This window comes from Emydura macquarii, unplaced genomic scaffold (genome assembly GCF_026122565.2).
Source record: "Emydura macquarii macquarii isolate MOO-44397 ecotype Brisbane River unplaced genomic scaffold, CSIRO-AGI_Emac_v2 contig_2768, whole genome shotgun sequence".
Lineage (NCBI taxonomy): Eukaryota > Metazoa > Chordata > Testudines > Chelidae > Emydura > Emydura macquarii.
Window position 1 is genome coordinate 44,670,388 of NW_027132905.1, and position 22,159 is coordinate 44,692,546.

General features: G+C 39.7%; 1 protein-coding gene across 4 annotated transcripts in view; it reads right to left on the bottom strand.

Moving 5' to 3' along the window:
• The window catches only part of RERE (arginine-glutamic acid dipeptide repeats), a 361,123-nt gene that overhangs the window by 222,533 nt on the left and 116,431 nt on the right, over positions 1 to 22,159 (bottom strand). For all 4 annotated transcript variants that reach the window (XM_067567315.1, XM_067567314.1, XM_067567311.1 and 1 more), the window contains exon 2: positions 21,029 to 21,497. In XM_067567315.1, coding sequence (XP_067423416.1) covers positions 21,029 to 21,353 — 325 coding nt within the window. In that variant the 5' untranslated portion in view covers positions 21,354 to 21,497. The remainder of the gene's footprint in view (positions 1 to 21,028; positions 21,498 to 22,159) is intronic.

A 22,159-nucleotide genomic window follows, 5' to 3' on the forward strand; every position in this document is an offset into this window, starting at 1 on the left:
AACAAAAATTAACAGTAACTTTTAGCATGACAGACAATGTGCAGCAGGAGGATTCACACAAGAGGTTAGTCTGTTGGGTCAAGAACACACAAACAAAAATACACTGTCTAAAAGAAAGAAGTCTACTTCTTTTTATATTATGGACCTGAATATCAAGGAAGCCAAGTGGAGGAGTTTCCATCCATCAGGTACACGACATACATATCCAAAGTTACGCATACTAAAATGCATATTTACTAGACGGTCAATAACAGCTGCTGCAGCAGTAAAAATATCTTATATAAACAAACAAAATATTATGTATGTAGTGGACCACAAAGTGCCATAATAATCTATGTAATAAATCAAAGCTCACACTCAGAGCCTTCCTTCCAAGGATCCAAAGCCTTTCACAAATATGAATTGATTAAGTCACAACATCCCTGGGATGCCATGCACCACACTCCTTTTATATCTATCACTAAGAGAATAAAAATCCACAGACAACAAAATAAATTCATTCAAAGTCTACAATGGAATCTCTAAGCAGGACTAGTTATTGTAACCATTTTTCAGTGATTTCAGATCCCTGTAAAGCTTTAGCACAAACCATGCTACGGCTGGAGAGAGTCTGCTTTCATTTTGAATTGGCTGGCTTCATCATTTGTCACCACCTTACTACTCGCACCGTTTTGTGTCTGAGTGCATATTGCCACTTTGTACCATCTGCAAATGATACCATTTGTCAAAAAAGGAAAGCAAGCCGAAAGAGGAGACAGAACTAAACATCATACAATAAAGAGGAGGCTCTTCACACAGCAAATTTACTTCCTTCTGAATCCCTTTACAGATCAGCAGGTTTATGTAAATTGACCAACATGTATTCTCTGCCTAGTAAATCACTGACTGACGCCTGAGGCCATTTTTCATCATGAAATGATGAACCCGTATGTACTCTTCCTGACAGCCAACCAATACTGTGGCCAGTTGCTCCAATAGCTACTAACCTACCAAGCAATTCAAGTTAGCCATCGCGTGAAAGGTTGAGCCATCACATTTCAGCCATTTGCTTGCTTCTAATAGATTTTTTTCTCCCCTCCTCTTCAGGAAAACATAACTCAAAACAAGCTTCATTATAAAAGCAAGGCAAACTGTTTCCCTAAGAAGGGTCTCCTCAATGAAACATATCTTGCCATTAAGTGGTTTGAAGTTCTGCCCACATCTGGGCATTGTGTGAGGCACAATCCACAGACCACTCAATTTCCAAAAGAATCTTTGCCTGATGGCCAGACTGCTGCTCATCTCACTACATGAGCATACATATATAAATGGAACCTAATGGCAAATAAACCATTGAAACCTAGTATATCTATACCTCTAGGTTGAGTAAATCCCCAGTTAGCCCTTCCAAAACATACTGTGACAGGGACTAACTGACAGTTACTGACACCTGGTAACTGAACAAGGGCAGTGCATAGTTCTGCGTAAAAACTTCACCAAGCTCAATCTGCTGCAAAGCAAAACAGAATAGGATAGTGCAACAAATGCCCATAAATGCCACTGACTTGACACCATGTCTGCTGACTTCCTTGCATCCTTCTGACTATGGCAATCTTTTTCTTCAATTGTTAGCTATCTACAATCCAGCCATAGAGAACAGAATGCTTGTCCACCACAGGCAGAGAAGAATCATAGGAAGCACAAAATGGTGCCAAGTTGCAATACACTTCTTGTACTTTCCATGGACCAGTTCAAAATGACTATCCTTGCATTCTAAAGACTTCCATGTCTATTTTTCACAGCCCTCCATATCTACCTCATCCACTTTCCTCCTGACCTCCTCTGCCCCTCAACACAACCATATCACCATTGATACAAGTGTCTTCTCTGCTGACATTTGCAACAGCATTAAAGGGAAATTTAGAGGAACTGTTCTTGTCCAGGGTTGTTTATTTGAAAAAGGCTTGCCATCCTTCAGGGAGGCATTTACACTTGGTCAGTAATGGGCTGGAGAAGCTGTCCACTGATTTACCTTTAGTTAGCGATTGGACACCTGTCTTCTAGATTGTGGGTATTGATCCCAGAGCTCCAGCACAATTGCTGTTAATCTGATCAATCTCAGCGAAGTGCAAGGAGGAAGCCTTACAGCAGGAGACATTCTCCTCAGACGTGCTAAAGATAGTCTAGATCAAGCTGCCTATTACCCACCACAGGTCTGCTGGTGATGACTTGGCAGATTCTCTAGCAGCAAAAAAAGGACTTCGTAGCTTCCACCGCTGCAATGCCAGAGGATTAAAATTCTTATGGTGTGGTCCATGGGATTCACCGTCTGTCTACTGCCACCAGTGCACTTGCCTTTCATGTGAACCTTAGTAATTTAATTTATATCTGTCAAATCTCCACCAACCAAAAAGCATTTCCATGACACATGGCACACTGATTCATTATGCCTTTGAGCTTGTGGTGTTCATCCCAGGTGTCCCCATGCCAAGGATATTGCTTACATGCTAAAAGTCCTTTTTAAAAAAAATCAGAGCTAGAGCACACAGGCTTCAGAAGCACTTTATAAAAGGAAGAATGTAAACCACACCTTCCTCAGCACTTGAAGCTTTTCTGCCTTTAATAATGTACCGTGCACTGTAAATACCATCACAGTCAGAAGCTTTTCAGGTTTTAGTTAATGTATGAGTCAACACTTGCATCATCCAAGCATAAAAGCCTGAGGCTCTCCTCACTGCACTTTTCTTCCACAGAAAGTATGTTCCTTGAAAGCCACAGACATGGAATGTGTACAGCCTCCTGCTTTCACTTGAACAGTCACAATCTTAGATTTCGAAGTCTAGCTGAAAGCAACTTGAGCTCCAGCATGTACACATTTCCCAGCACCAACATCCCAGTTTCTGCCTACTATCCAGCACCCTCGTTTTCTCTTCCATCATATAGCATTGACAGTCTAATATTCTCAAAAGATTAAGTTTGATCTTTAACATTCACCCTTCTTAGCAACTTCAGCATAAAAGAAAAACCAAGCCAGTTTGTGTGCTGAGACCATTGCTTATTACAATAATAACCATCATCTCACTGTAACTTTGTGCTTCCCATCTGTCACAGACTCTTGTTGCCCCTCATCTCAAACTTAGATTGTAAACTCTTTTAGAGGTGGGGGCCATCTTTTATTGTGTGTCTAGTGCGCAACAAAAAGGGGGCATCTAGGCAATACTGCAATACAAATATAGTTCACACTATAAGCCGGTCAGGGGAATCCTAGAAGAGTAGTCTCCAAAGAAGTCCTAGAAATCAAAACAATAGTCTTATTAAAAAGGACCTGGTTTACACGTCACACAGTTTTAAACGTAACGCAAGGTTAGGGGTGGGGATTTTTTTTTTTTTTTGCGGGGGAGTGGGGAGTTAAACTGGAACCTAATATACAATGTAAACTCTTTGCTCATGCTCACTTAGCACAATAAATAAAACAGCGTTGAGGATGACATATCTGAAATAGGCAAGATCACAATCAAATGACAGTACATTAAGAACACCACACTCTTTGTAACTGCTTTCACTTTAAAAAAAGTTCTATTGTGTAGTAAGGAGGATAAACATTCTATACCAGAAAATACATATGCACAAAGGCTAGTATTACAATATAGTGTATTTCTCAGTTGGTTTGAAAATTATCCTCTCTCCATGTTCAGTGAATCCTGACCTCTGTGAATAAAGCCAACTTATCGACCCCCTTAAAATATGGTCAGTAATGGAAACACTGACAAGACCTTTAACTACAGCAATATGAACAGCACATTGCTTTAATAACCTAAGTTTAAGAAACAAATACAAAGAGGAATGCACTGGGAACATTATATGCATGGTTTTCAAGAGAAAAATATCACCAGTGACAAGTAGGGAGGTATAAAGTTACCTCTTTCCCCCATACGGCTGACAACAAACAAATTGCTAGTCTGATCTTTTAGTGTCACTTCCTGCCAAGCAGATTTCAAGCAACACTGCTGGCTCTTTGTCAGAAAACAATGTGCTAGAGCCCTGGTTCTGCAATAAATGGTTCAACCAATTTGCAGTGCTCACTTGAAATACACAGGAGTATTCATGATGCCTGGGCTGTAGTTCTTATTTGGCAAATGATTTTATTATAAACCGGTATCATAGTGAATCCATTTTCTTTAAGAGGTTTCTGCTGCTGCTTAATGGACTGTCAGTATAATTTAGATTTCATCTATTTAAACTCATTCAAGCCTGGCTCCTGATTGTACAGTAAATGGAACATATTTCTATTCAACAAAATTAATGACAGTTAATTGTAGTCTGCAGTTATCAATTTTATAAAAGCAACTGTTCTACAGTTCAAGCATCAAGCTACATGATTTCCCACACCAATTATTTTTCTGCACTTTCTATGCATGCCTACAATATTTTATAAGGCTCCCCTTGCAAGACTAACATACTTGTTGATCTAGTATTTAGTTTCCAGTTCTGACATACCTCCGTTTTCCTACAGAATGTAATCAGGAGCTAGAAAAATACCAAAAGACAAAAGCAAAGAAGTTAAGGATGCTCAATCACTAATTCATATCAGAATGGTTGTTGATGAATTTTGGAGTGTCTCCTCCCTCCCACAAATATACAAGACAGAGGAAATGTCTAATCTGTGCCAACATGAGATTAGAAATAGCCTATTCTGATTGACTGTTCCAGAAAGTCTAAGAGCTGGGTTGACTCAACACCACCTCCTTCAGAGGTAGATCAAATTACTGCATTTGTGTCACTAAAAGTTCAGTCCTTTCTGCCCTGCATAGATATCAGAGAGTCCACGGATCATTTCAAGAACATTCAACATTTCATCATTGGCAAAGATTTCTATCTGCTGTAGTGAAATATGCTTTTTCCAAATGTCTATCTAGCTGCCATTCTCCCACCTCAAATGTAGCTATAATTGAACTGTTCTTTATGCACAGTTTATAAAATGCTTTGTGATCCTTTAGGGAGAAAAGTGATACAACTACTCTGCGTAGTTTGCGTAACTCCCCTTGACTTCGTAGCTTCTCTATAGTGCACCGTCTCCACCGCACTGCACCAACAGGAAATGCGTTCCCATTGACGCAGAACTACGCTTTTTGGGGAGGTGGTTTTATTAGATCAACTTCCGGGTTGATTGAACGGATCTTCACTGCCGCTCAATCAAACTGGAAAAAAATCGATCTGACGGCGGTGAATTTGCCACCATCGGTGTGTACATAGCCTCAGCTTGCTTTTGTTTTTTTTAAAAAAAGGGCACTGGGAATGAAAAAAATTTGCTGGTGCCCTTTGAGATCCTCAGAAGAAAAGTTACAACATGAGTACTGCATTTACTATAAATCTCCCCGTTCTATCAGCTGATAGATGGAAGTCCCTGATTAGGCAAACGGATAAGGAGCGAGACATTTTCTCAATTGTTGGAGCACCCCAAGCAGAAACAGGTGTTCAGGAGTGAAAAACTAAATGAATCCATCACTTCAGTGATTTCACATCTCTGATTGGGTAGATTTTCCACATTATTCTGCCTTTAAAATAGCAGCATTCACTGTCCCTTCTAAGCTTGCTGTGCTGCAAAGACACTTTTATATTAAGTAAATTGTCACTCTTCCTTTTGTCTGGCAATTTGGTACCCGTCCACCTGCCATTTTTACAATCAAACCTAGCAGCTTTGAATAAGGTATTTGGATCTCAAACGCTTAAGTAGTACTTGTTTTCTAAAATGAAATGGGAGATTTTGCCATTGTTTAAACTACAAGTGCCTTTGAAATGCCTTCTATACAGAACAAATTAGTGCAGCTGCTGTAACGCTGATCTTATAGCAGATTATTCTGCTTCAACAGGATGCCTTTGCTTTTTTATTTATTTTTTTAAAAGTCTTAATATTCTATTTTACACACCTGTTTGGACAAAACGAATGTAAATCAAGAATTACAAGAAACACTGGGCATATATACTCGACTGGGACCAGAATGTTAAAGAATCTCTAGAAAACTGTCCTGAGGCTCCTGGACTTCCTCAAGCTGCATCTGTAATTTTGTATCCACACTGCACAAGCTCTTGATGTTACTTAAAGTCACTTGGCAGAGATGGAGAAGATGGACTAACTGGCTCTTCCAGTGAAGATGACGAGATTGCTCTCAGAACAGTCGGAACCAGTGGATCCGGCTCACATTCCCCTTCCGAATACTCCGATGGGACCAGCTGTGGATGTCTTCGCTGTGTCAAATAGGACTCCTGCACCAATCCGGGGAGTCTATGATAGGGCTCCCCGGTCAACAATATTGCCATTAGGATGTAACACCATCCCAGAACAGAAATGGTCTCCAATAGGAGGGGTGAACGCAGATACGGAAGAGCAAAGATCTCCTCCGGGGAGATTAAGATCTAAGATAGTCCAGAGGTATGAGAAGAGTTCATTGGCAGATCAGTCAGGGCCGGAGCTTCCCTGGTCACCATGGCAGTCAGCACCTTCCAGGGCTGTGTCACTACCAGCACTGCATCAGCTCTAGAAGTGGATGAGAGCACCAGCAGCTGAGGACACCAAAGATTCCAACTCAGACCATGCAACGGTAAGAATAAACTGGACCAGCATTGGTCCAAACAACTTTTTTGCCCTTTGTTCAGAGCACCAGGAGAGCTACAGCGCATATGTAGGCCAATGGACGTTGCTTGTCAAAAATACCAGACTCAGGCACATATAGTGCACTCATATCCTACGTGTGGAATACACATAGGGACTGTCACTCGACGAACACAACATTCTAGCCCTAAGTGATCAAAACTGAGAAGACTTCCAATTTGATAAGAACAGCACCCCTACTAAAATACTATACCAGAAACAAAGCTTTTGTGAAACCATGCATAATGTCTTGGAATTCTGAATGAAGGAGGAAGACTGGACAGAGCCATGCCTGTTCATCTGGACAAAGTGGGAATATTTGCCTGTGTAGCTGGCTTTCTGCATGTGTACTCTCAGATCTCTCCTCATTGTGACAAACCTGTTGCCTCTGGTTATCCCAGGCTCAATACAACCTTTCTAGGATGAACGGAGGACCAGCACCACAACAATCTTTTGACTGGTATCACCATGTTACAGAGAAAAAAAAATCTAAGTACTGTACAACTAAAAGAATACTGTTCAATTAATTATAACTTGCCTGTGTTACCAGCTCAGCAGACATTATTAAAATGGCAAGAATTCTTGAAATATAATTTACTTTTCAACATTTAAGCTGTATTTACCTCTTGCGTGTCACATTCTATTTGGACAATGAAAACAAAATAGCAGTTGCACTAAATTATAGTCAGTTTAATGCATTAGTTTTGATGCACTTACACAATTGTGTTTGGTTTGCAAAACTACAGATGAATTTTTACAGTCAACACACAACACCGATGGCCTAAAGGTCAACAACAGTATTGAAAAACTGCTGTTTTATAAAACCTACATTCTAAAGCTAAATTGCAGGACAGTATGGAGTTCCATTAACTCACAGATGATGGAGAAGAAATTAATCTCCCCCCATGAAATTTCAAAACTGGTGCAACTTTATTGTAGTTTACTATTTAGACTTAAAAGAAAGTCTCAAAGAGACCATGAAATAATGCAATGACAAAAACAATCCGGCGTTTTGTTTCCTGAAAAATGCCAGATTCAAGGAATTCCCCACCTTTACAATTCTTCAGACTCACTCGCAGTAGTGTTTTTAACTCAGATTTCCATCTACCTCGTTTTATAAAGACATGCTGTATTCCACATTAATAGGTGTTATTCTGTGTAGGAGTTGCAATCTTCCTGTGTTCATCTGCTGCAAAAGTAATTCCCTAATGCAATTTGCAAAACCCCTGGTATCTGTGCACCATGAGTACCTATAGTAATTAAACCACCACTTTTCAATTATAGCGGTTTCTGCCATGTACCAAAAACATAATAAGGTCTTCATGTGAAATTTCACTCTAGACCCTGCAAAAGCTCAAAATACGTTCGTTTTACAAGAGATTTTTATATTATTTTTAGAGTGCAAGCTTTTTTGGTGTAGGGAACATGTGTTATTCTATCCTTGAATAGCATCATGCAAATTTACAAAGCTTCCAGCGTACTGATGATTTTTAATCAGATTTCACTTTAACTGTCAATGATAGTGCATCTTTTTGATTTGTTGTGATAAGACATGCAGGGCCGAAGACACCAAAGAGAGGACTAATGCCCACAGAGAGTGATCACCTTGTCTAAAATTCTGCATTTGCACATGACTCATTTGCTTTGAGACTCCATTAACCGCTATCTTCATTTTACATATTAACATAAATGGACAACGTGAAAAATGACATATTGGATTAACATTAAAGCCCTTCCTGCAAGCTCCCAACCTCCCTGCTTTCTCCTTCCCCCCAACCTCATGTTATCATTTTTTCAGTATCTGTGCAGATAACCAAACAAAAGCAAGAAGAAACCATTTGCAAGATCAACCTCTATTGATCAGCCTTAAGTGAGACTCCATCTGTCAAGCATTATTAACAGCTGCCCCCTGCACAAAAACAAGACAGAACAATGTCTGCTACATTTAGAGAGGATATGAAATAACGATATCTTCACCTTTTAAAGTTCAGTTTATGTATTTTATTTCTGCTAAAGGGCCATACAGAAACATTACTTCAATGCTCTTCCTTGCAAAAGGACTATAGAAATATAATTAGAGAACTTTAACCAGCTGTTTGTCAGCTGTACTCAATTTAAACATCAAGTTAAGGTATAATGATGTGCTCTGTAAAAAGAACTAGAGATCCTATATTATACATACAGGTAAGTAGGCAATATTTGTCACTTGATCTACAGTGGATTATTTTTGCACCATACTTACCTACTCTATTATATTTACAAACTTTTCATTATATTTCAAATGCTGAGAATAAAAGCAAACAACTACAAACACTAGATATTAAAACAACGCAAAGGTAAATAATTCCACTGTGTTTGGAAATGCCACAAAGTTCAACATGCTTTAACTGAGTTCAAAGGGAAACCTTCTGTGCTGCCCACATGCTTTGTTTGTTGACCTCCCTAGCATGCTGCAAGACCCTTTTCACCCTGATTTCTTTCACTCTATTTTATTGAAAGAAGGGGTGGATTAAGAGTGTCTGGTTTTAACTGAGACAGGGTGGTCCTTAGAGTGCTGTGGAGGTTTTTTTAAACACCAACTCAGATGACAATCATGAGGGAATTTAGTTTTTTGGTTTTATTTTTGATTTGATTGTGCACATGCTTAGAGCTGGTTAGAGATGAGACATATAAACGTGAAAAATAAGGGCTAGCTCATCAACTCGCATACATAAGCATTGCCCCTGAAGTTACGCTAATTCACAGCAGCTGAAGATCTGGTCCTAAATACCTTGCTATTAAGGCGATATATTACTACTATTTCAGTTTTTATAGTGATACAGGCTTCAAAATTAAGAAGGAAAGGGAGAGCACATCAGGTTAGAACACAGGCAAATTTAAGGCCCAAATCTGCAGAGACCTGGTCAGGCATAAGGATCCCTCCATGCAGATTCCTCTGCAGAATTAGGCCCATAATGCATAAATTTAAAGAGAAGGAGGGAGGGCTGTCTGTCTCTAATAGCTTCTGAAAACATACATACTTTTTCCTATGGGATAGATAAAATGTAATGGGATTATTTACTATGTAACAGCTCAACTAAGGGATTGAAATTGAAATTCCCAGTATTTTTCCCCATAACGCGTCATTAAGCAATTTCACCAACCTAAAAACACTTGCCTATTCTTAAAGTGCCTTAGAATATATATGTATTTTTAAATTCAGGCACATCTGCCTCTCTGCTGGTGAAGCTGTCAGAATAAATAGAAGGCAATATTTGGAAGAATGACAAACACATGGTTCAATGTCAAATACAAGCCAATTGCTGTCAAGGCAAAAGCCAAATTCCTGCATTTCAATTTCACTAATGTTTTCCAACTCAAATACCGCTATACCACTTAAAAACAAAACTGTTTCCTCTCCCTGTTTTTCTTTTTTTATAGGAGTTTTTAATAAAACTCAGAGGATTTCAGATTAAACAACTGTTTCAGCAATTTCCTCAGTTACTACAATATATAATTATAATAAAGGGAACATTTAACAATTAATTGAGCCAGCAAAAGCTAAACCTCAGGAGCTTAGGAGTTCAAATGCTCGCTCACTAACAAAAAGGGCTGTGGATTTTAACATAACTGCAGGAAATCTCAGACCAATTAGATTCTAGGTAAATATAAGTCTGGTTCCATTGTGTTTGGAATTCTATTTGAAGCAGTCCACTGGACAGACATTAGTATCAAGCCTAGAAATTCAAACAAAAGATGACCAGGCATCTTCTACTATTTTCCTCACTGTGCTAGTGCAATAATACACCATCTCCAGGCTCTAAGTCTGAGCCACAGTGGACTGCAGACTATTTCATAGCCTGGAAAGCTCTGGCTTTGAAAAATGACTGCTTAAAATATAATCAGAGAATGTACCACAACGTGAAAAGTATGTAAGATCTCACTTTGATACGTCTAGTGACAACTGTGCAGCTGCATTTTACAAGGGTACATTTCTGACCTGATAATTCAGTGTCTCTTTTGCTCTCTGATGCCTATCCATATGGTAGCTTAAGGGGTTATGCTTGCTCCTAGACAGCACCTAGGGACAGAACTCTTACCAAAGCTTTCAACTCGTATCACCTATGCCCTCAAAGGAGTCAGTCCTCAAACCGTTTCACTCAAGGTATCTTCTCTGGGAGCAAGATCCGAGAAAACCTGAATTTAACTGCAGTAAGTCCACAGTAATTTCCCACAATACATAGGAACAACAGACAATTTCCCAGAGGATGAGAGTCTGAAACATTCTGAATGGCAGAAATACAGTTTATGGTGCTCTCTTGTTCTCCGACACTTGCCCAGATACTCCACACACCACAACTACCACCAAAGTTGGGACAGATTATTCTATTACTACTTGCAGTACCTTCCTACATGCTTATCAGAAGGAGAAGCATCCAAAAATCATGTCTTTCCTAGCTTGTAATAAAAGAAAGCTCACAATCTTGCTTGAGTAACGTGAATCTGACTTAGGCAATAATGTCTGTCAAAAGAAAGAACGAAGATCCAAATTATAACGTTCCTGCTCTTTAGCAAAGAGTGTTCCACCCTCTCCCCTTAAGTAGTAAGTGTGGGACAGGAGTGTACCTTAACTGCTGAACTCTCTTTCTTTTGACAGTGTTACCTACGCTAAATAAATATTTCACCCAGCTAGCTAGGAAGCACTTAAAAAGCAGGCAAGTGTTACTGCCCATGCTTAAGAGTAGAAACGTCTGATAATTAAAATTTTGGATCTTCTGAGGTAAGCCATAAATGTTCCTTTGTCCAAATATCTTATAGCAGGGCTTAAGCAACATACAGTACAGTCTTGAGGGAAGATATGACACCTTCCAGAACAAAGACTCATATTACCCTTACTCTGTGTTTCCATCATTTAAGCAAGGGGAAGATATTTAAAGAACAAACAAAGCATTTCAAAGGCAGATCCATACCATCTTGAGTTGCAATGAGATCCATTCTTAAAGGTTAACAAGGACAGGAGCAGATCAGTATTTGGAAGGAGATTTAAAAAAAGAATAGATGCTATAAGAAGTGGTGTTTGGCATTTCAATAAATGGCATTATTTCCTGCAAGTTAACACGAGGAGGCTGTGTGCTGCTGCCCCTCAGACATCAAAAAAAGGCTTCAAATCACACCGTCCATCAGAGATGTTATAACATTTATGAAGCCTGAAACCTACGCTAGGGCATTAGAATTATGATGTTGAGCTGAGAATACCCTTCCTTTCAGATATATTTACCAACTGGATGGTAGAAGGATGCCTCATTTAGACCATGATCTTCCACACACCAAAGAGATAGCTCTGGCTGGGTAATATGTCAGTGCAATTCTCATCATCAACAGCCACAAAGAGACATCCGTCTTACCTGCAAATTAGTGAATTTATGCTGTGTGTTCCTTTATGCATTTTTGCTTGTGTTACAGAACACTGGTATCTCTCCAATATCCATGTCTCCAATGGTTTACAATTCTGGAGTTCAGACTGTGCACAGTTCAAGGAATACCTATTAATAAAACTGCCTCCCTGAGACTGAATGCCCAACACTACTTGGGATCCTGGAAGATAAGAGAGAGTGGTGTAAGGTGCTATTCTTCCCACAGAAGCACTTTTACCATCTCTGTTGCCAGGCCTTTGTTCCTGCTACTGCACTGCTTTTGTTGTCTATACAGCTACTCATATCATTGCTGGAATGGATCCTTACAAATCCTTTAATCCTTCAAGATCCTTTTAAATGGTTCTGGATAGCTACAGCAAACACCTCTAACCTCATTTCCAAATGATATACAGGAAAGTGTTTCTCTCTGGATCTGCCTCAATTGATTTTTTTTTTTTTTTTTATTTGTTCAACCACATTCCTGCACCCCACTATGACTACAGTCCTCTCTGGTAGTAACAAAAGCCCTTGTGTGTCAAGTTCTAAGCTTTATGAAGAATAATGCCCTCTTGATCATCAGCTTGAGGGGGAAAAAAAAATCTACAAGATGTCATGTTTTGGTTCTCTTTTTACTCCACTCATCAAGACAGGTGTACGAAAAAGTGCATAGAAAGAGACAGGCCCCCTCAACAAACTCCAAAAAAACAACCATGGATCCTGGGTGCAGACAAAGCCTTTCTGTTCCTACTGGAGTGGTACATTAGACGCAGAAACTTCCATAATCTGATTGGTCAGGAGTTCTGATCCTTCTCTACCCAGTGCCAAATACACTCAAAAGTAATCTATTGGGATACCAAAGAAAGCTAATTTTAAAGTTAATGAACCAGCTGCAAATACACAAGAATTATCTCACTATTTTTAATGTCCTTTAAGTTTTCTTTCATGTCTCTGCCTTCTGGAACAAAGTTGTTAAACCAGAGGTCCTCAAACATTTTCACAATGACCATAATTTAGCAGGTGAAGAATGTCCCATGCAACTTCTCATTTTCAATCGCGTGGACGCATCCTCCACTCATTTGTAATCTCACATTCCCACAATGCCATCCATTTGAGATCATGCATTTCCAACTCCTCCACCATTCAGCAACATCAATTGTTTACACAAAAAAATTAAAATACCTCACTTGCCTAACACTAAAGCTAAAAGCAAAAAGAGAATAGCCAATACCATATGACTCGGCAGTTCTCTGCAGAGAACAAGCTGAGAAATACTGAACTAAATAAAGATGAAAAAATAAGCCTTCCTTTCACAGGGTTCACTAAGGAGGTCAGCAAGAGCGAAGCCAGAGTGAATGTGGCTGTGCTAAACTAGATTTGCAAACCTTAGACTCCAAAGGAGGTATTACAGATTGCACATGGAGACATATGTTTAGGAGATCTTTATGTCTAGTTTAACATACAAAGAAGAGACCTTATTTCCTTCTTCCAGTTCCTCCAGCTGAAGGTTGAACTTGAAAGGTGCTTGCCTTATGTCTAAGAGCATCACTGAAGAGAATCCACAGAAGTGGCATAGAGACTTGGATAAGAGGAAGGTTTTTCCTTATTTGAAGAGACTATCGTGCCTTAAAGGCCAACATACTTCAGCGACCTCATTTTGAACCTGACACTATCACTTTTTCAGCTCTCTAATCTCAGAGCGATTTCTCCACCGTGAATTGGAGTGGTGTCCATGGACCTGCGTAAAAGCGCCCTGCATTACTCAGATGGTCCATAGCAAAGTCAGAAGTAGGGAGCTGTATTAACTGTAACCTCAAAAGAAAAAGCTTGGAAAAAAACTAAACAAACCTCAACACTCAAAACCTAGCAAACCTCAACACTCAAACCTATGACATTCACTGAATATGAACTCATTGAAGCAACACTTACATTTCAACAGACTTGATATGATGGTTCCTTTCAAGATAAAGGGCTGCCATCACAAAGTAGCAGCTGTTTTTCAGCTAGGCCCTATTTAAACTACAGATAGAAACTTGTTAAATATAGCTAGATTAACTGATAAACACAGGTAAGCAAATCCACACAGCACCATGCTCACCATGGTGCCCAGCGGTGTATGCAGCAGTCTGCTCTGAAAAAAATCTGGAGTTATGTCCAAGTGTCTCAGCTGCTGATGCCAAATATAGAGGACTGTGGGTGTTTCTCCACAGGGGGATGTCCTCCTGCACAAAGAACCAGGTAGTAGGAGAACTGACTACTCCAAAAGCAGACATGTTTAGGACAGGTGGTCTGCACAGCAGCAGATCACTATTACAATTTGTTTACAGCCTGCCAATCATGTAATCAGCTGTAACAAACAAACAGTCTTAATTTAAACAAGATACACCCACACAGTTAGGAACCATGTGTTGATCATATGTGTGGATGTGAACTGTATGTGAAGTCAACCCTGTTAGAACCTGGTTACATCTTGGTAGAAGGCTGTAGTATAGATGGACTCAGTCAACGCTATAAACGGAAGGAATCATAACCCAAATCATGTGACTGGGTACAAAGGTTGAAAGAGAAATTAATTTACCATCTTGATCAAGCTAACTTATACCATCACCACCCCATGCTGAAGAAGCCTGTAGCAAATCTGGATACACACTGAGTAATAAATCAATTTGTTACCATGACAAATTTATTTGGACAAAAGCAGGGTAATAGCTGCCAGACAAAAGAGAAACTGGATTAGACATGGGTACTTTAGGACCAACCAAGTTTACACAATATGGGCTTGTGTAACTTCAAATAGAAATACAAGGCTAAGCTACATATTCAAACTCATAGCATAGACTGTGTATGTAGAAACATTGCATGCAACATTAACTAGGGACACACTCATTCATATACTGAACAATAAAATACTGGATCTTGTATTTATATAATCTTTCTTCCAAAAGGATTCCAAGCAACTTTAACAACAACTATTTATGTCCAACACCACTGAAATGCAGTGAGAACATAAGAAGATAAGAAGGGCCATACCAGTTCAGACCAATGGACCCTCTAGCCCTGTATCCTGTCTTCTGACATTGGCAGTGCCAGATGCTTCAGAAGGAGTGAACAAAACAGGGCACTTTATCAAGTGATCCACCACATCATCCAGACCCAGTTTCTACCAGCCAGATGTTTAGGGACACAAAGAATGGGGTTGCGTCCCTGACCATCTTGGCTAATAGCCACAGATAGACTTATCCTCCAGGAACTTATCTAATTCTTTTTTGAACCCAGTTATACTTTTGGCCTTCAGAACATCCCCAGGCAATGAGTTCCACGGGTTGACTGGGATGTGTGAAGAAGTACTTCCTTATGTTTGTTTTAAACCTGCTCTCTGTTAGATTTCTTTGGGTGATTCCTGCTTTGTGTATTATGTGAGGAGGCAAACAACACTTCCCTCGTCACTTTCTCCACACCATTCATGATTTTATAGACCTATCATATCTCCATTCAGTTATCTTTTACAAGCTGAATAGTCCCAGGCTATGGCTACACTGACAGCGGCAAAGTCGCCGCCATCAGATCGATTTCTCTGGATCGATTGAGCGGGCAGTAAAGACCCGCTCAGTCAATCCAGAAATCGACGTACCAAGACCACCTTCACAAGTGGCGTAGCGCTATGTCGACGGGAACCGCAGTGCAGTGAAGATGGCGCACAGAAGAGGAGCAGAGAAGTCGAGGGGAATTACGCAAGTTTTTTGCGCAGCTTGCATAACTCCTGTCGACTGCCGCCAAATCTCGGAGGTAAGTGTAGACAGGGTCCCAGTCTTTTTAATCTCTCCTTGTACAGAAGCTGTTCCATACCCCCCAATCATTTTTGTTACCTTTTTCTGTACCTTTTCCAGACATTATGATATATACTGTCTTATTATCTATCCCTTTCCAAATGGTTCCTAACATTGTTAGCTTTTTAGACTGCAACTGCTTACTGAGAGATGTTTTAAAAAAAACTATCCATAAGGACCCTAAGATCTCGATCTTGAGTGTTAACAGCTAATTTAGACCCCATCATTTAGCATGTACAGATAGAATGTTTTCCAATGTGCATTACATTGCATTAATCAACACTGAATTTATCTGCCATTTTGTTGCCCGGTCACCCACTTTTGTGAGATCCTTTGTAACTCTGCGACCTGCTCTATACCCAGCTATCTTGAGTAATTTAGTATCATCTCCAAACTTCGCCACCTCACTGTTTATCCCCTTTTCCAAATCATTTATGAATATGTTGAACAGCACTTGTCCCAAGATAGATCCTCAGGGGATCCCACTATTTACCTCTCTCCACAAGAAAGAAAACCATCTAGTAGACAGAGGTGTGCTGCACAGCAATGAGTTTATTTTGCAGGGAATTTTGGCCACAGACACAGAGAAACTTCTATTCGTATGAAAAGAGTGATGGAATCTTTAACATCTATATAGATCAGAGGTCCTCACTTGAAAAGGTAAAATAAAATCAAATGCATTGTTTTTCTTATAAGCAACCAACAGGAGGGTTGAAGTTATAAATTAAAGTAGGCTATCCGTACTGCACACACTTTTAATTTACAACTTCCTGGACTTCGCTGTGTAAGTTTCACCAATTTAGAGACTTGCACCCATTTACAATTCTGTAATTTGCACCACCACTCCAATTACTTCTGAATTTGTCCCACCACATCTATCTCTGAGGCAAATCAGACGCTAGAGAATGAAATCTTAATTTTGCTCAATCTTCTTTAAAACCATACAGTAATCACTGGAAATATACCATTTAAGACAGCAATCCAGTTAAGACGTTATTTATAATATCCTGTAGACAGCTAATCAGCTTTTATGATGGTTGCTAAGCTCATGCCTCTCCTACAAGGAACCTTGTAGTGGTGTAATTTTTCACCACTAACCATGAGTGTCAATGCAGCAGAAAGAGATGCAAATCAGAGGGCAAAAAAGGAAAGTGAATAACCAAGTTTCATGTCAGGAATCTTCTTTTGCGTTAGTTACTGAATAGAAATTTAGTTCAGATCCAGTTATTGAAGTTACTTTAGTTCAAATTATGTTATTGAAGTTATAAAACTAAAATCTTCTTACCTATTACTACTATTTTGCCCTTCTTTGAGTGATTTGAAAAGCCTGACAACCTCCTTGAGAGGGAGGTAAAATACCCATTTTACAGATTGGGAAAATGGGCACAGAGAGCTTAGTGATTTGCCCACAGTCACAGGTTGGAGTTAGTGCCTCAGCTGTGAGCAGAAACTGGCCACCCAGCTCCCTTCTAATTTGTTTTGCAATATCCCCCTCCTACAATAATGTTCAATTAAGTTTTTTCTATTTGTAGGAGTAGATCATTATTCCACATTGTCAACCATGTGCGCTCTCAGGTGCCTAATAAGGTCTGACTGATGCTTGGCCAGCATTTACAGAGTTCTTACTGTGTATGGGTTCTCTGATGTTTCTAAATGTCTGTGCCATGATTGAAGCTTTTCCCACATTCAGCACATAAATAGCATTTCTCTCCCCTGTGTGATCTCTTGTGGATAGGAAGGTACAAGCCCTAACTGCAGTTTTTGCCACATTTAGTACATAAATAAGGTTTCTCTTACAAGTGGATTCTCTTGTGGTGAATAAAGCATGAGCAATCACTGAAGCTTTCCCCACATTCACAGCATTTATAAGGTCTCTCGCCTATGTTTATTCTCTGGTGGATACTGAGGTGTGAGCTCAGAATGAAACTTTTCCCATACTTATTACAGTCCTAGGGCTGTCCTCTGATGGACAGCTTCTTCTGAAAGCCAGGCATAGTGATATGGACTAAAAATCATCCTGCTGTAAAATGGAAAGAAATCCACTTAAGTGAGATGCAGTGTTACTGTGCCCTTTTCAACAGCTGCCACTTTCCATTGCAGACGTGGTTGTAAGTGGCAACTATTTAATGTTTCATAGCAATTAAAATATTTACAAATGTATGTATAAGTTAATAATGTATGTATGCATGTATGTAAAACAATACCTAAGTGTGGAGAGGCATGGGACATTTACATTTAATTGTCAGTCTAAGAAATTTGAGGGAGATTTAGTTTCCAGAGTTTTCCCCCCCACACACACGTAGGTTGCGCAAAACTCTCTCTTTGCTAAGAGTGAATAAAGTAATCAAAAATTAGATTGACAGTGGTTTGACCAAGGCATAGTGCAGGCTTTGTATTAAATTCTTCTGTTCTGCCAAGCTTCGGTTTGGAATACCTTTAATACTCTAGTACAGGCAGCGTACTAAACAGATAACTAATCTTTCACAGTTCTGTAATATGAACTACTACTGAGACCAAACTGATTCTTCTATCTAGATTTTAAGCCAGGACCTTCAGCAATGAAAACCCAGTGCATTAACCCACTTCACCTCCACGCCCACATAACAGCTGTTCTTAACACACTGTAAGCAGTCTTGATCCTATGACACTGAAAGTTAGACTGCCCCAAGGTTTACCTTTATGCAGGCTCCCTACCGTTATTGCACTTGTGATCAAATATTAGTAACTTTCGAGTGCTGCTGGTTGACAACAAAACTATTATGGTAAGTGATATCTCAAACTTGTCAAGCATGAGATGTGCTGTTGGGAAATAAATTGGTAGATTGATATAAACACAAAGTGCCAACTTTTGCATAGGCGAGAAAGACAGAGAAACACTTTAAATCCTCAAAGAATTTACCACTAATTATTTTTCAGCTCCTTCACCCCACTTTACATGAAAATACACCACTCAACTGGTCCAGGAGTTGATCACACTCGTATCCACAACATCACCAATTTAAGCAATTTACACCAGTTTCATCTGCTTCTCCAAGAATTAAGTTTAATGCTTCACAGACACAACACATCATTTGAAAATTAGACAAGTTTCCCATCATTAGTTTCCATGGTTTTCCTTTGGAGTGTGTGTCTGTTTTGCTCCAGCGGTGTTACTATAGCACATTGATGATTTTACAGAGAAGCGGGACAAAAATATTGAAGCCCCTAAGCTAATTCTTTTGATAGCACAGCCAGGGATAAATACCACTTATGGTGAAAGAGAAAAGTGCAATTATTTATGGCATTTGAGCATTCCAAAACTCTTTAGCCTGAACACAGAATGTTATACAAAATGATGACTGCAATCAGAAATGAGAAGATCCACACAAAAAACTTTCACGTGGAATTTCATTATGTGAAAATCTAACTGACAATGATCATAGATAAATTCTTAAGTCAGTATTGAATTCAGAAAAATTAGACCCTGAAAAAACGTAGGTGAAATCTCAGTGATTAAATTAGCTGGCACGCTGAAGAAATGCACTGTTTAAGTGTACATTATTCCTACTGCTGCCCTAAAAAAAACCCGACTGTACCGGTTTCTTAATTGATGATAAGTAAATGTTAACTACCATTATAGTCTTTCACTGAAGGATCTCAAAGAGCTCTATAAAGGCTGGTATGTATTGGACGTGTTTTTTTTTTTGGTTTTTTTTTTTTTTTTAACTTGACAAGGAAACTGCAGTGTGGAGACATTAAGCGATTTGTCCAGTGTCAAAAAACAAAACAATGGTAGAGTAGGGATTAGATCCAGGGTCTCCAGACTCATTGCTGTAGCCACAGTTGCTATACATGCTGTGTCCCCTGAAGCCTGGTTTTAAGGCTGGCAATAGAGTTCTAGAAACAAGTGATACAAAAGGAGGAGTCATCAGGGGACCGCTATCGGGTCATAAGCACTTGAAAGCTCTTTCACTTCCCTCAGAGAACAAGTCCTTACACATTGCCAATAGCCTCACACTAGCTTCTTGATGCTCGTTAATACCATGCCGATAAGCCATTTTAAGATGCCTCTAAACTACACCCAGGTTGCAATTTCCTCTAGTAACTTTATCTGGGGCAGGGACTGTGTCTAATCATATGTTTGTGCAGGGCCCAGAAAAAAATCCAGCAAAAGAGGATTTTGCTAGATTAACTTGAAAATTATTTATGATGCTAGCCAGATAATGGCAAACTTCAGGCACACATGCAAAGATTGGCATTTGATGCTTATCTCATTGGCAAGCTAACAAGTTAGCAGAGGAGGCAGCTGACATGGTCTAGTGCAGTGTTTCTCAACCTTTTTGATACCAGGGACTGGCTTGCTGCCTTCTAAACTGTGTCAGGGAGATCTTAGGGACCAGCATCAGTCCACAGACCCAAAGCTGAGAAACACTGGACTAGTACGCCCTCCCTAGGAGGTTATACATTTAGGAGGAAGATAAAGTGAAGAGAGACAGAGGGACATGAGAGAGAACTATGGGTAGGTGTAGCAGTGAAGAATAAAGCCTCGTCACATGAGGAAACTGACTGGCATCGCTGTTGTGGAATAATGATAGTTATTTCAGAAAAGTTCCCTTGTGGACACACTACCTGCTTTCAAACCAGATTAATTACTCCTAAATAGAATCACTTATTCCAGAACACAATGTCCACAGGGGGAGCTATTTTGAGTATTTATTGCAGAATAACTTATTTCGCAATAGCTCGGCCAGTCAATTTCCTCATAGATACAACCTAAGAATGTAGGTTAGGCACCTGACATTCTAGATCACAGACAACTAAGGAAAGAGGATAGCCAAAAAATAGTAATGGAGAATGATCTAAAAGATGGGAAGAGAAACAAAAAAAGTAGTGGAAAAGATGACAGACAGCAATGGTACACATTAAGATGACACTGGAAAATGCAAAGGGTGTTTTGTTTAAGAACAGGACTTGAATTCATGTCCAGTCAAAATTTTGGGAAATATACGGAGCATTAGAACAAGAAGGTTAGCTTGTGGTTTAGCCTCTTTCTGCTAGAATCCCCCACTGGAGAGCACATACCTTCCCAACTAAAGCCAACAGGGTACAAAACTCATGCACATAGTGCTGTATGCTACAGCCAAGAAATGGGAGACTGGTAGACAACTACAGTCCATGTTAGCATATTTTTAAGGGTTCTTTACCTCCAGGCCTGTAGACAACATCATCCTCCGTAATGAAGGATGTTATTTCACCACTGTCTGTTCTCTCATAGCGAGATTTCTTCTTCGGCGGCTTCTTTTTATTTTTCTTGGTGGACTCCTCAGTGGTGGCACTGTTGTTGTCATTGTCTTCATCTTCGCTGTGGTCACTTTCTGCATAATTCTTGGCACCTCCTTCCAAAGTGCAGCTCCGACGAGGACGCGAATTTTCGCTCTCTCTCACTTTCTCTCTCTTTTCTCGCTCCCTGTCCCGGTCCCTGTCCCTGTCCTTCTCTTTGTCTTTGTCCTTCTCTTTGTCAGCTGTCATGATTCGCCACGTGCCTTCTTCTGTCCTCTCACGGCTGGGCCTCCGTGAAAGGTAGACAGTAAGCCTGGGCTTCAGTCTTCTGAATTTCTCACTCAATTCCAGGAAAAATTCGACCACTCCAACAACCCCAGCGTTTTAAAAAAGCTTTTGAAAGAAAAAAAAAAGAGAGAGCAACATTAATACTCAAATCCCTCACAATCCCTCCAGTTCTGAAAATCAAAAAGAAACCTACAGAAATATTTCAGTTTGCATGAGATAAAACTGTAAAATACATGAAGCCCTTTAAAGAAGCTGTTTGATAAGTGAAACTCTATCTTCAAATACCTTGCAGATAGTTTACACGGCCGTTTTCATCCTCAAAAGATCCTCAAAGCTCCTTACAATCTACACACAAAGATAATTTCATCCACCACTGAAATATAGCTACCTTTGGAGAACATGGTAGCTATAAGAGCACACAGAGTTTTAGGTCACAAACTGAGTATGTCCAAATGGAACTATAGGATTTAGGAAGAGAAAATGTAACTAACAGAATTTGAATCTGACCAAGACAAGGTTTACAACCCCTATTCTCACAAGTACCAGGGAATTTTTAACAAGTGGTCATGACTTCCATGCTCGATCAAACAGCACCTTCATCAGCACAGTATCTAACAGAGCTGACACAAAATAAAGAGTACAGTCTGCACTCAACTACAATTCCCACCCTTCCTGCAGCTCCCAAGTATTTGTTGGGAAGTCTCCCCTTCATGTATTGAACTAGCCTGACCACACTTAGCTTGCAAGATCCAATGGGCTCACACAAT